The following is a 13,000-nucleotide window of genomic DNA, read 5'->3' as shown; positions in this document are numbered from 1 at the left end:
AAAAAAGCATAGTAGGTTTAAAACCAACTCAGAAAAACCAACCCAAGAATGCAGGATTGCATAAGTACAATCGTCCAAGACTAGGCAAAAATAGCACAAAACTATTGGTGAGAAGGCAATGTGACGTGATTTGTCTAGGGTTTAAATTACTATAAACATGAATTGTTCTATTCATGCTGTTTGCAAGAGTCTGACCAATGGGTGACACTGATGCACTGGCACTGATCTGCAATATAATTCTTAATATAGAGCTTCCACTCTGTACAAGGCAGAATTATAGGCACAAATTGCTCTTAAATAATATAAATAATTACAATTTGACTTTTATGTTACTTCTCTTATATGCAAACAATACTTAAGGGCATTGTAAGTCCTTAACATGTTCCCTTCTGCCAGCCCTTGGTAGCTTACTCTTGTATGAGGGGTTTTAACGGAGTATCTCCAGGATTTCCAGCAAGAATTTTACACAATTTTTCTAGCAAACGCCAGAATAGAGCTTTTTGCACAAAGCACATGTTCTATCACTAAATTATTCCCCCTCCTTTTACCTTCTCTCTATCCAAAGAAACCTTCTATTCCTAAAAATTTCCAGGGATCAGAACATTCCTATTGCTGCAAATGAAAGTCCTTAAGATGACAAACAGTACACAGGTTTGCTATATTTCTACATTACTTAAGGAGATGAATATAGTCTTTAGATGGAAGATTAAGATAAAAATGCTAAGAATCAGCTCTGATTCTTCACCAGTACTGAAGGAAACCATTGGTTTTCTTCTTTTAAAAAAAATCAATTTCTTGTTTCAATTTTTACACACACACACACACACACACACACACACACACACACACACACACATATCCTTAGGGGTTTTTCAAATGAATAATTCCTCAGACCCAATTAATGTATTAATACATTAATATCATAATTGCTTTTTGATACTGAATCCAGAATTAACTGGATTCAAGGTATGATATACGCTAAATTCTCAATATTACACTTTGTATAGGCTTAAGTCCTCTGCTGAGTCAGATATCATTCATATGCTTCTCTATGTGTGTACATTTGCACACACATGTATTTTGTTCTTAAAAACAAATGCAATACTGGAAATTATTTCATAGCTAATAAGAACTTCTGTATCTAGCTCAAACTCTAAACTGCCAGAATGAAGCCACCTTCTTGGCTTTTTCATGGCCAAAAATAAATAATAATTTTTTTTAAAAATCATAGCTGGTAAGATGAAAACTTCAGCATGGATTACAAAGCTTTTAAAATTCATGTTTAAAATGCTCCTATGACAGAGAAAAACCATTGGGATATTTAACGTTGAAATGTTATTGAAAGAAATGAATGTGTAAGTCATTTGTCCTGTTTAGTTTTTATTAATGTCATGTTTATGGGGGTTTTTTTTTTGTTTCCTTGGTTTTTCTTGGGGTTTTTTTGCAGCAGGGAGTGAGGGAATACCTTGTACTCTATTTGAAGTAATACCTAAAATTGGTTCAATGCAGCCAAATATGGTTTACAGCAGGAGTCTAAATCAAAATTCTCTAGCGAGCAAGTTTGGAAACTCCTGGTTTAAAGTAGTACCAAATTCTAGCTGTAAATGGATGTGTCCCAAACTTTCAACATTCTCTAAGACAGTCTTGAATTATTGCCTAGCAATAGATCTGAGTGAAGGAAAATAAAATGTATTAAAACATGTTTCCCACTGGAGAGATGATCTCATGTCAGGAAACTTTATACCAGAATGAAACTTACATAAATAATATCCAGTTGGAAAACATCATCTTTGAGGAGTGAAATAAGAAAAAAAAATCTCCATTATACATTTACACACCCAAATATGTGTTACATTTTAAGTGAATTCCTCCCTTTTCCACATTTGATTGAATGCTTTAGTTGTGGTGTGACCCACCACAACTTGGGATTGGGGTTGAAAAATATCCAACATTTGCTGATTGTCAGCTAGCCAGCCCATGCAAAATGAGTAAATCTCATGTTTGTCAGAATGCATGCGAATCTAATTCGGGAAGAGGAAAAGTATGAAAAGTTGATGCATCTTGCAAATATTATTGTGAGTTTCTAGAAAGCATGTAAGTGGACATATTAATTATGGGAGGCTAGATAGAGCTTTTGTCCATGTTTATGTATAAATGGGCAATTGGAGCAATGTAAGCTTGTGCACATTCTGATGTGTCAGAACAACTCATAACTGACCTGTAGACCATTTATTACCACTGATAGTGAACTTAGAGTCAGTTGGCCAGTTCAGCAACCCAGGACAAGTCCTCTACAAATGAGTCAGTGGTGGGATTCAATTTTTTTTTACTTCAGGTTCTATGGGCATAGTTTGATGGGTATGGCATATCTTGGTCATGGCTTGATGGGCATGGTAGGAGAAGGATACTGTAAAATGTTCATTCCCTCCCCACTCCAGGGGAAGGATACTGTAAAATCTCCATTCCCTCCCCACTCCAGAAGAAGGTTACTGCAAAATCCCCATTTCCTCCTGATCAGCTGGGACTCAGGAGGCAGAGAATAGTTAGGGGCGGGGCCTGTCAGAGGTGGTATTTGCCGGTTCTCCGAACTACTCAAAATTTCCTCTACTGGTTCTCCAGTACTGGTCAGAACCTGCTGAATACCACTTCTGAAATGAGTTTGCTGGAAAATATTGCTTTGACTTTCCCTAGGAATAATGGCCAAGAAACAGAAGGAGAAAGGTCTATTATCATACCTCACTTCCCAATTTAGGATGAAATCTACTAGGATGAATAATATAACTGACATATATTTCTAGGTATGGTGACTATAGCACCATTAAAATTTGAGCTTGTTTTTTCTCAAATCAAGTTTTACTCAGTTACTTTCTTAGCCTTTTGGATGTCTAATTGTCATCTTAGAATTGTTGATATGTTCATACATTCTATTTTGAAGCATTTATCTTTTCCTTCATGTGTTCCTCGATTTACAACTGTTCAGTTAGTAATCATTCAGTTAGAACAGCATTTAAAATGTGACTTATAAAACTTTTTTTCCACACTTGTGATTGTTGCATCTCTTATGTTCACGTGACAACTGGTTCAAATTTATGACGGTTGCAGGATACCAGGATCATGTGATCATCTTTTGCAGCTTTCTGATAAGCAATGTCAAAGTGGAAGTCAGATGTCACTGAACAAATCCAGTGATTCACTTAATATATGCAGCAGAAAAGTTGTAAAATGAGACAAAACTCACTTTACAAATTTTTCATTTAGCAACATAAATTTGGGGCTAAATTGTGATCGCAAGTTTAAGACTACCTGTACTCATGCAAGTCCTATTTTGTTATGTGTTTTAAATAATTCATAGTTTATTTTGAGGAGTGCCAATTTGTGTGTCGGGATTTAATATCTGGTAATATGCTGCTCAAAAATGACTAGGAGGCACTAACTGAAGGTGTTCCCCTGTCCTTCATTTAGGAAAAGGAAAAGTGTGTTTTTTCCTTTGGAACTTGCTCCCTTAGCTCTGGTAGAGGAAAGAAAGAAAATGCTGGTACCAAAAAACAGCTGAATGCAATGACTACTACATCAAACCAGGCTCTCTTGGGGATAGAGCACACTAGTAGCTGAGATACCTGTTTTTAGGATGCTTCAATCTAAAATGAAGTCACTGTAGATTAGTTCTTACAAGCTACTGCATGCTATTGCAAATTGAAGTATGTAACTCAACTTTACTGATGTCAAGTAAATGACTCGCAATTTTTTCAGATGCTAAGTGCAGCTTCACTTTGATTGAGACATTTTTGAAAATCTCTGTATTAAGTGCACTAAGAAGGAAGTTCACTTTCTTCCTGCCCTACAAATCATTTTGTTTTGTTGAGTCAGGTAGTACACGAGTTTAATGTATTATGTTGATTGGTCACACAGTCCTTCCACAACTGGGTTTGGCATTTTTCACCATCTATTGAGTCCTTCTTAAGCATCAGGCTATTACAGTATTACTACTGTTGTTTTCAGAAGTGCTACTTAATTTTCTCCTTTTGTAGCTTTCAAATGGCCTTGATTTCTATTAAACTTATCCTTTGTATTTACACCTGGTAGGAGTAACAATTAGTTAAATTTCAACTTTTGTAAAGGCTGTTGGCTGATACTAGTAAACCCATTGTTGCTGTTAGTCTCTTCTCTCCTCATTCTTCTTTTCTGTAGTGACATTATGCCCTAATTTCTACAATTTATGCTGATGGTTGCATGCTTAATCCCCCAAGAAAAGATTAGATGCTCTAGTTTAAAAGAAAAAAAATATGGTGTGATATTCTGTGATGTATTAGAACTGGCATGCCCTGCCTTTGCCATGCTTATGTGTCATTGTATAAACAAGCTTTGCTCTTTGGTATGTGCGTGAATCCATTCTATCTGAGTAGAAGAATTTTGCTAGCTGCCTTAAGATTTGCATTCCCAGGTGGAATTGGATCATGATTTATATGTCTGCATCAGAGAAATAGGTTTGACATCTGTATGAATCAAACTTTTTATATGCTTGCCTAGTAATTGCATTACAGTGAGCTGTTTGAAATATTTTCTCATAACTTCAATCTATTTTATCGTCTAAAAAAACAACTATGAAATTGAAAAGCCATTTAAATTAATTCTTCTGAAGGAAAGGGGGATATCACAATTTATGCAACTTTGGACTTCTGAGTATTTATATCATCCAAATTTGTCACTTGGATGGCCACTATAAAAAAACGGGCACCAGTACCTCAATACTGGGTTCACTGGTAAAGCAAGAGGCTCTTAGTCAATATGACTGAACCAAGTATTTCTAGAATACAGTAGAAATGGTTAGCATGAGTTCATTAAGCAAATATAGCTACTGGCCTGAAGAACAATTATCCATACAGTGGTAGCTAACTATTTTAGAAGATGTGAAATAATTTATCTCTATGTACATAATGGGTCTAATATGTGTTTGTATCAAAATGGCATTAATGAATACCAGTCTGTCTGTTTCTTTCCTTTCTATCATCCATCCATCCACCTATCTATCTACTTATCTATCATCTAGCATCTAGAAGAGATCCTTTAGTAGTACTATGAATTTTGCACCAGCTACAACCCAGAAATTCTATATGTGCTACTTATTTTGTAATAACCCTAGGTACATCTTTTATCTTTGGTGGGTTTGAATTAAGCACCCAAACTAGAAAGCTTTAAATCATCTGCTTCCACTAGGAGTTTTCCCTTCCCTAATGTTGTTACAGAGCATATTTTTAATTGTCTTCCATTGAAGATAGGAAACATTTCTAAACTATTGCAGAATCTTTCTATGAAATGGTGGCTACGTATGAAATATATTGTATACGGTGTATAGTTCCATAAATAAGACACTGGATGTTCTTTATTTTTTATCTTGATCTGTAGCAGGGTGTCAAACTGGTGGCCCAAGGGCTGGATGTGTCACATGCAGACCATGCCCACCCCAACTCTGTGAAGGGGAAAAAGTCATGTGACGGCAACATGATGCCGCAAGTTTGACATCGTGATGTATAGGAAAGGAAATGAATAGGCAAACGAATTCAAAGTGGTGCATTTTCTAGCAGCACCAGTTTAGAAAGAAAACAATAGTTGTATTCAGTATCTAGCCTAGTTATTATAATTATTATATGTGGTTTTAATTATAGTTCAGTGGGGTTTTTGGAGGAAGAGCTATATGTAATATTTTGATGTATACCAGATTTTCAGGCCTGGATCTGCCTTTATGCTACAGATTCTCTCTATAATCAACCAATTAAAGATTGCTGTGGAGCAGTTTAAATAAAAGGAAAAGCCTACCGCCACTTTTTGAACTATTTAAGTAGTTGAACTTATCCCCCAGTTTATTTGGGACCGTGAATCACTTTTTCACTTCAAATGGAAAATGGAACATTTTGACCTGGGAGTTGTGCTCTTGATATATCTCAAAGGGCTAGGATGAGTCTGGCCTGAACACTTGGAACCCTGGGCTTAATTTCTTGTGGTTTTGAGGGTCTGTCTCTGGAAAAATTAATTCAAGATGATAGGAATGAGACACACATGTCTTCTGCTTTTCAATTGCTGCAAGGAGAGCCATATTTCATGAAATAAGGTATCTAAATTTGAGTCAAATCTTAAATGTAAAATACATAAAACATTCACTTGTCTTGAGAAGAAGCCATATTTCTTTTTTCTTTTTTTTAAGGAAATGTAAGACTTAACTGCCTAAAAGCAGTTTATAAAGTTAAGGTTGAAATGAAGTCAGAAATCAGATTAATGTTGTCCTCCAATTTTTGTGGCTGCATTCTTAGTGCCATGTGTCTGGAATTTAAAATATTTTGCAGATGGATGGCTCTTAGAAGTCCTTCGTTTTGTTTAGCTCTTATCCTATACTTTCAATCATGGGTTGCTTTATTCGGATGCCCATAAATTTAAACTTTAAAATGTTTTGCTAGTAGCATGTTCTCTAGAGAGACATATCTTTGGCATAATGAACATGAATACCAGCATAAACCTTTCCAAAGAGTGGAGTAATTGGTTGTTAAAATTTTCTGTTTAAGTTATTACTGTGGGACAATTGATGAAGTTCCATAATCTTGCCATGAAAACTGCCAGGACTAGTCTTTGCAGTTGTTTTTAGTTTAGTTTTTTTTTTAGTTTTCCCTTTATTTGTATGCCGCCCTTTTCCCTGGGGGGACTCAGGGTGGCTCACAGTTCAAAAAGGGGGGGGGAAGGACAAACAATTTTCCAACATGAAGACAATACAACATATTAAAAAGAAAACACAACAGTCACACAATTCGAGTGGGGTTAGAATCTTAACCCCAGACCAGCCGGGACAGCCAGATCTTTAAAGCGGCGCCGAAGGACTGGAGGGTGGTGAGGGTCCGAATCTCCACGGGGAGTTCGTTCCAGAGGGTCGGAGCAGCCACTGAGAAGGCTCTCCTCCGGGTAGTTGCCAGTCTGCACTGGCTGGATGATGGAATTCGGAGGAGGCCTAATCGATGCGATCGTATCGGTCTAGTGGAGGTAATTGGCAGTAGGCGGTCTCTCAAGTCAGGAGTCAGGAGTCAACATTGGTCTGATGACACACACAAATGTTTGTGCATTCATATTCACAGTTAAGTTGCATACAAACTTATAGAATATATTTTTCATTTTTCTTAAGAAAAAAATTATATCCATTTTAAAAATTCTGGACTATAAACACCCAGTTAACTAACACTTTGCAAAATCTGTGATATTACCATTCCCATCACGATCATCCAGTGTGTTTTACCATTCAGGTGCTTAATTTTTTGCTTGAAATATGATTACTGTCTTGAGCTGTTCCAGTTTTCCAGCTTATTACTATGCGTTTACTGTACTCCCAGCAACGTAATAGCCTCGCAGCTCCAGTCCTGGGCTATGCACAATCTCTACTCATTACTAAGATAGACCTGCTTGGGGCTAGGGTTGCCTAAGAATTAGCTGTTTTCGTGACTTCCTTCTTTGCCGAGTGTCTTTGCATTCTGCATCCATGTTCCAAAATCCTTGGATATCCAGCTGTTTGCAAAATGTCAGATATTTGGAACAGCAAGGTAAGAATTATATCCACATCAAAAATAATGCAATTCATTGTCACTTATGTGCTTTCTAAATGTAAACAAATTGCTGTATTAAGGTATTCCCCCCTCCTTAATAGCAGCAGAACACATTTGCTTCTTCAGTTATCAGTATTCATTTTAGCACTTCATTCTTACTGCTCTTTCAAAGGATTGTATTAATCATGTAATTAGCTTAGCTAGCAGTTAAATTAAGTCCTTGCTGATGCCAAGGTACCTTTAAAGATTTTTTTAATGATACTGTTCATGTCTTCATGATATGCTTACAATAAGCAGAGGTTTGGTTGCTGACAAAAATATTTTTTTTGAAAAGATTGTAAGAGTCAAGAGCTCAAACTCGGAAGCAAGAAATCATATAAAAACCTTTAATAAACTCTGCAAATACATGAAGGCTGCTTTCTAGGGAGTTTTATTAATACAGTTTTAATTCTGAATCTGTCTGAGCAATAAATTATACTTACGGAATGGAAAAAGTACTAGACATGGTTTCTGGATTAGCAGTGGAGAGAAGAACATTAAACTTCATTCACCTCATTTAAGTGAAAGGAGGGGGAGGGGGAGATTTTTAAAGATATACTATCAAAAGTGCTACACTGCTACATTATCACTAAAACTTCATTTATGGAACTTTTTGAGATTATAGTAAACTAAAACTGTGGAATTTGGTCTAGAAAGTATGCTCCAAATTTTGGGTTCAAACATTCTAGTGTGGCTTTATATTTCATGGCTAATAGTGTGCCAGAATAACCTTTTTTTCTTCATAATTGTTCTTCATCCTTCTCTGTGTTGTCCTTCAGGGTTACAAAAGAACACACTGTGTGTTCTATGTTGAGACTTTTATGGTCGAGAGAGTTACATTCCAGGACTTGTATTGAGTTATATACCATTTAAAGTTTTATGCGTGCCTGATTCTAATTTAACCAGACACAATATTATTAACATCTACCCTTTGTAGCAGTACCAAGTAGATATTTTAACATGATTTTTGAGGGGATCCTGATGTCTTTCCTTTCTGCCAAGATGTATTGTTAGTCACCATCCTTGATTTGGCATCTAACTCTAATTGTTGCTGTTACTGTATATGACTTCCCTCTGAGGTAAGAGATGACAGCTAAACACATATTATATACCTTCTGGCTACCATTGGAAGGTAAGCAAATAGGGAGAAAAATTATGTTTTAACACCAGTGTAGTTAAAAGCAACTTAAACTTGTCTCATGCATGCAATATTATGGAACTTTGGTAGACAAACCATGGTGATAAATAAGATTCATGATTGTGCCCCTGTTAGTGCAAATTCAAAAAGACCCTGATTTTCAAACAAAATCATAACAGTATCTACCGTAATTTGTAATCTTTAATTTAAGTAATGCATGTTTTCTTTGTTTTGGGGTGATGGGAAAAATCTAAAACTGCATACAGTACACAGGAAATAAAATGATGATCTGCAGAATATGGTTTCTTCTTATCCAAATGATTAATTTCTCTTCTGGTGAACAGATAACCTTTTATTGATTACATATTATTTATCTCTCTTTTACTTGAGAATCATAGAAATTGATAAGAGAAAAACAAGTGATTTTGCTATGCTGGTTTGTAAAAACAATTCAGTAATGCTATCCCATTATAGTACAGATCACATGGATGGCATAATGCCAAATTTGGATGCAAAATGCAGTCACGTGTCAACATTTTTTGGGAATTATGAATGATTATGTTCATGGAAGTACAGCGCAGAAGATGTCCTTTCTATAAAGAAGTATGATTTAATACACATGCGCGCACACACTCTATAAATAACTTATACTATATGACAGATTTGTATAGACCAAACATAATTGAAATAAGATTTAGAAGCATTTTTACAGTTCTAGATCATATTTCACAAGTTTCTACTTTCTTTTATCCCTACACTCTGCCCAATCTTGTCTGCTTTGAATTATGAACTTTTAAATCATTACAGGTTAATTGCTATTTAAGGCTCAAAATGCCGCTAACTGTTTAAAGATTTTTCCTTACTATCAAATTGTGTATTGGTGGATAACTTTTTCCACCACTCTTATTTCAGATTTTGACAAAGAGAATTTGTTTACGTATAAAACTCCAAGATTACTCCAGAGCAGGAGGAGGACTTTAAGGTAAAACATTCTTTGCACTTCTTGTGTATAATGAGTCAATTTGCAGTGAGACCAAAAAAGAACAGGTTAATTTCCTTTATTTCATGACAGTGATTCAGGAAGAAATTGATCTATAGTGTTTGTGTATAGGATCACTCACACTCCTTAAGAAATGTGTGTAATCAATTGTCACACAAACACAAAATCTTTGAAGGCAAAATACTATACATTCCAAAATTAGCATTTTATTTTGTGATATTTTTGTGCAATTCTCAAATAGAAATATGCCCTGTCCTTTGTACTGATTTAATGTCACCTTGTTGGGGTCTTGCTAATGCTATTTATGCTTTTGTCAATGTATTGTACACACATTAGCATGTGCCTCTTTCAGGTAAATACCACATTTTAGATTCTCAAAGAAGTGGTTTTTGACTTCAAAATCTAATACCACAATAAATATATGGTTTTGTGCAGATCTAAATATGCGCATATGTCATCTCTCCTATGGGAACTGCATTGGCTTCTGATTTGCTCAAGGTCCAATTCAGGCTGTTGGTTACCTTCAAAGCTTTACATGGTTTGGACAAGGTTATTTGAAAGGCCATTTTCTAACCAACTTACCAGAGTGAGGAGGTAGGGAATCTATGGATTCTCTCTCCTAATGAGGTACATCTAGCAGGACCAACAAGAAGGGCTTTCACCGGGGAAACTTCCTCCCTGTACAACATCCCTGCAGAGATAAGATTGGCCTCCACTCTTTCGCAAGGCCCCAAATGATTTGGTTTTGCCAATTGGCCAAGAAGTCACAGAATGGGATGGAGCCAGGAATGATCATTTGATTAGTATCATTAGGGAGTTGGGGATTTATTGCTTTTTTGTTTTGTTCATATTAGGTTTTTATTTTTGTAAGCTACCCAGAGTCACAGAGAGTTAGTTAGGTAGCCATATAAATGTTCATAAATAAATACTGTATTTTTGGAGTAGAAGACGGACCTTTTTCCCTCCAAAAAGAAGGTGAAAATCTGGGAGCGTCTTATACACTGAATACAGCCATTTTTGGCCTTCCGAAACCCCGCCCCCACATCCTGTTTCTTGCAAAAATGGACCCGCAGAGGGTTTGGGAGGCCTGCAAAGTGCTCCTGGGTGTTGGGGAGGGCAAAAATGAGGGGAAATAGGCCCATTTTTTGCTTGTTTTCCCCCATCCAGCCCCCAAACACTCTATAGCCCTCCCAAACCCACTACATGCCCTGTTTGTGCAAAAAATGGACCTGTTTTTCACCTTCCAACTCCCCCACGCATCATATTTTTCCCCTCCCCGGCCCCCAGGAGCACTCTGCAGGCCTCCCAAGCTCTCTGCATTCCCTGTTTCAGAAAAAACAGAAAGTCCTAAGGGTTTGGGAGGCCTGCAGAGTGCTTCTGGGGGCCGGGAAGGGAAAAAAACTTTTTTAAAAAATTTACCTCTTCAAAATCTTGGTGCGTCTTATACTCCGGTGCGTCTTATAGTCCAAAAATGTAAATGGGAGAAGAGATGGATACCTGGTATTTTTATATATGACTCTTAAATGGTTAGGCCTTGAAAAATACAGTAGAGTGTTTGCCTTTATTTTGAGATGAAATTTGTTAAATTTTGATACTTTTCCCCATAGGAGTTCAAGGTGATAGCCATCTTTTGAAGAGAGATAAAATGAGCCATAATGACACAATATGATTATCCCCAGGGTTTATGTTATTCACAATTAGGTTAATAGAATGGATGAAAGGCTACATGTCACAACATAGTGAGCTCTTTGTCACAAAAGAACTGAGGTGGTGCAGTGGTTAGAGTGCAGTACTGCAGGCCACTTCACCCGACTGTTAGCTGCAGTTCGCCAGTTCAAATCTCACCGGCTCAAGGTTGACTCAGCCTTCCATCCTTCCGAGGTGGGTGAAATGAGGACCCAGACTGTGGGGGCAATATGCTGACTCTGTAAACCGCTAAGAGAGGGCTGAAAGCCCTATGAAGCGGTATATAAGTCTAACTGCTATTGCTAATTAATATTTGCAATAGCATAAGAGTTTGGCATGATAATTAAGCAGTTTTCTTAAAACCACCTGGGTTTAAAATGGTAAAGAAGAAAACAAAATTAAAACACAGAATTCATTGGGCCATGTTTTATGTTCACTAGCAAATAGAATAAGTTACATTTGGGAGGGAGGAAAAGGGAAAAAAACATTTTTTCATGATTTTTTTGTGAATTGTGAGGGATTTTTAAAAATCCCTCTTTTATAATTTTTTATAAATAACATGCCTCTCCTTTCTCCTCCTATTTTCTCTACAATAACAATCCGGTGAGGTAGGTTGGGCGGAGAGAGAATAACTAATCCAGGACTAGAATTCTCCATCTCCTAGTTTCTAAGCTAGCACTTTAACCACAACAAAAATTGGATCTAGAATTTGTATTTTTTTCCCCTCTTGTTCTCAAAGACTTCTTGGGCTAGTCCCTGCAGTTTTCTTGACAAGGTTTTTAAAAATGATTTGTCATTTACTCATTCATCGGGCTAAGAAAAGTGACTGGCCCAGTCACCCAGCTGGCTTTGTGCCCATGATGAGGTTAGAAGTCACAGACTCCCAATTTCTAGCACGATAGCTTAAGCACTACAACAAACTGGGTCTTACAATTTGTAAACAATTACTTCTAATTAGCTATAATTTATACTTTCAAAAATGGAATTTAAGAAGTCTGTAAGTAAATTGTCTAGGTTATTAAGTTACAAGACTGAATGCTGCTTGAAATATGACCTGTATTACAGCAAAATATTAATTTTCCAAGTGATTAATATCCCATTTTCATAACATTAAGAATCTGAGCTAAATTCGGTATACTACTAGAAAAGTATGACAAAGAGAACATATATTTAATACTACACATGAGAGTTGTATTTGCACAACACCAAAAAAATGAGGAAATTCCTACAGATGAAAATATAATTTAAAAATTACTAGACTTTGAGGAAATGGATAGGTTAACATTAAAGATAAAGAATAAAGAAGATACAGAATATTTTACAACATGGGATTTATTTTATCAATGGTTAGATAACAGAGGTAGAAATTAGAAGTTGGAAGAATACCACTATGAATAAGTAGGTATTATTATTATTATTATTATTATTATTATTATTATTATGTATAACTAAATTGATCCAGACAGTACTGTTTATTAAGCACTTATATATGTTAAAGAAAAATGTATAAATAATTTTTTTTAAAAATAAAGAATTTGAGGTAAATTCATTAAGAATGAG

At 36.1% G+C, this 13,000-nt stretch overlaps 1 protein-coding gene across 18 annotated transcripts in view; it reads left to right on the top strand.

Annotated features, from left to right (window-relative positions):
- The window catches only part of SVIL (supervillin), a 172,524-nt gene that overhangs the window by 85,394 nt on the left and 74,130 nt on the right, over positions 1–13,000 (top strand). For 13 of the 18 annotated variants that reach the window (XM_087712574.1, XM_087712573.1, XM_087712561.1 and 10 more), the window contains exons 1-2: positions 7,480–7,574; positions 9,667–9,736. The exons of 3 other annotated variants lie outside the window; for them this stretch is intronic. In XM_087712574.1, the coding sequence (XP_087568700.1) occupies positions 7,514–7,574; positions 9,667–9,736 (131 nt within the window). In that variant the 5' untranslated portion in view covers positions 7,480–7,513. Of the gene's footprint in view, positions 1–7,479; positions 7,575–9,666; positions 9,737–13,000 lie in introns of those variants that run through there. 2 more of the 18 variants (XM_087712568.1, XM_087712560.1) reach the window with 1 other exon arrangement.

This window comes from Thamnophis sirtalis, unplaced genomic scaffold, assembly GCF_051295495.1.
Source record: "Thamnophis sirtalis isolate CommonGarterSnake01/CBP01778 unplaced genomic scaffold, rThaSir2_p1.2 scaffold_4, whole genome shotgun sequence".
Taxonomy (NCBI): domain Eukaryota; kingdom Metazoa; phylum Chordata; class Lepidosauria; order Squamata; family Natricidae; genus Thamnophis; species Thamnophis sirtalis.
The sequence above is the reverse complement of the archived record's forward strand: the minus strand, read 5'-3'. Positions and strand labels throughout refer to the sequence as shown.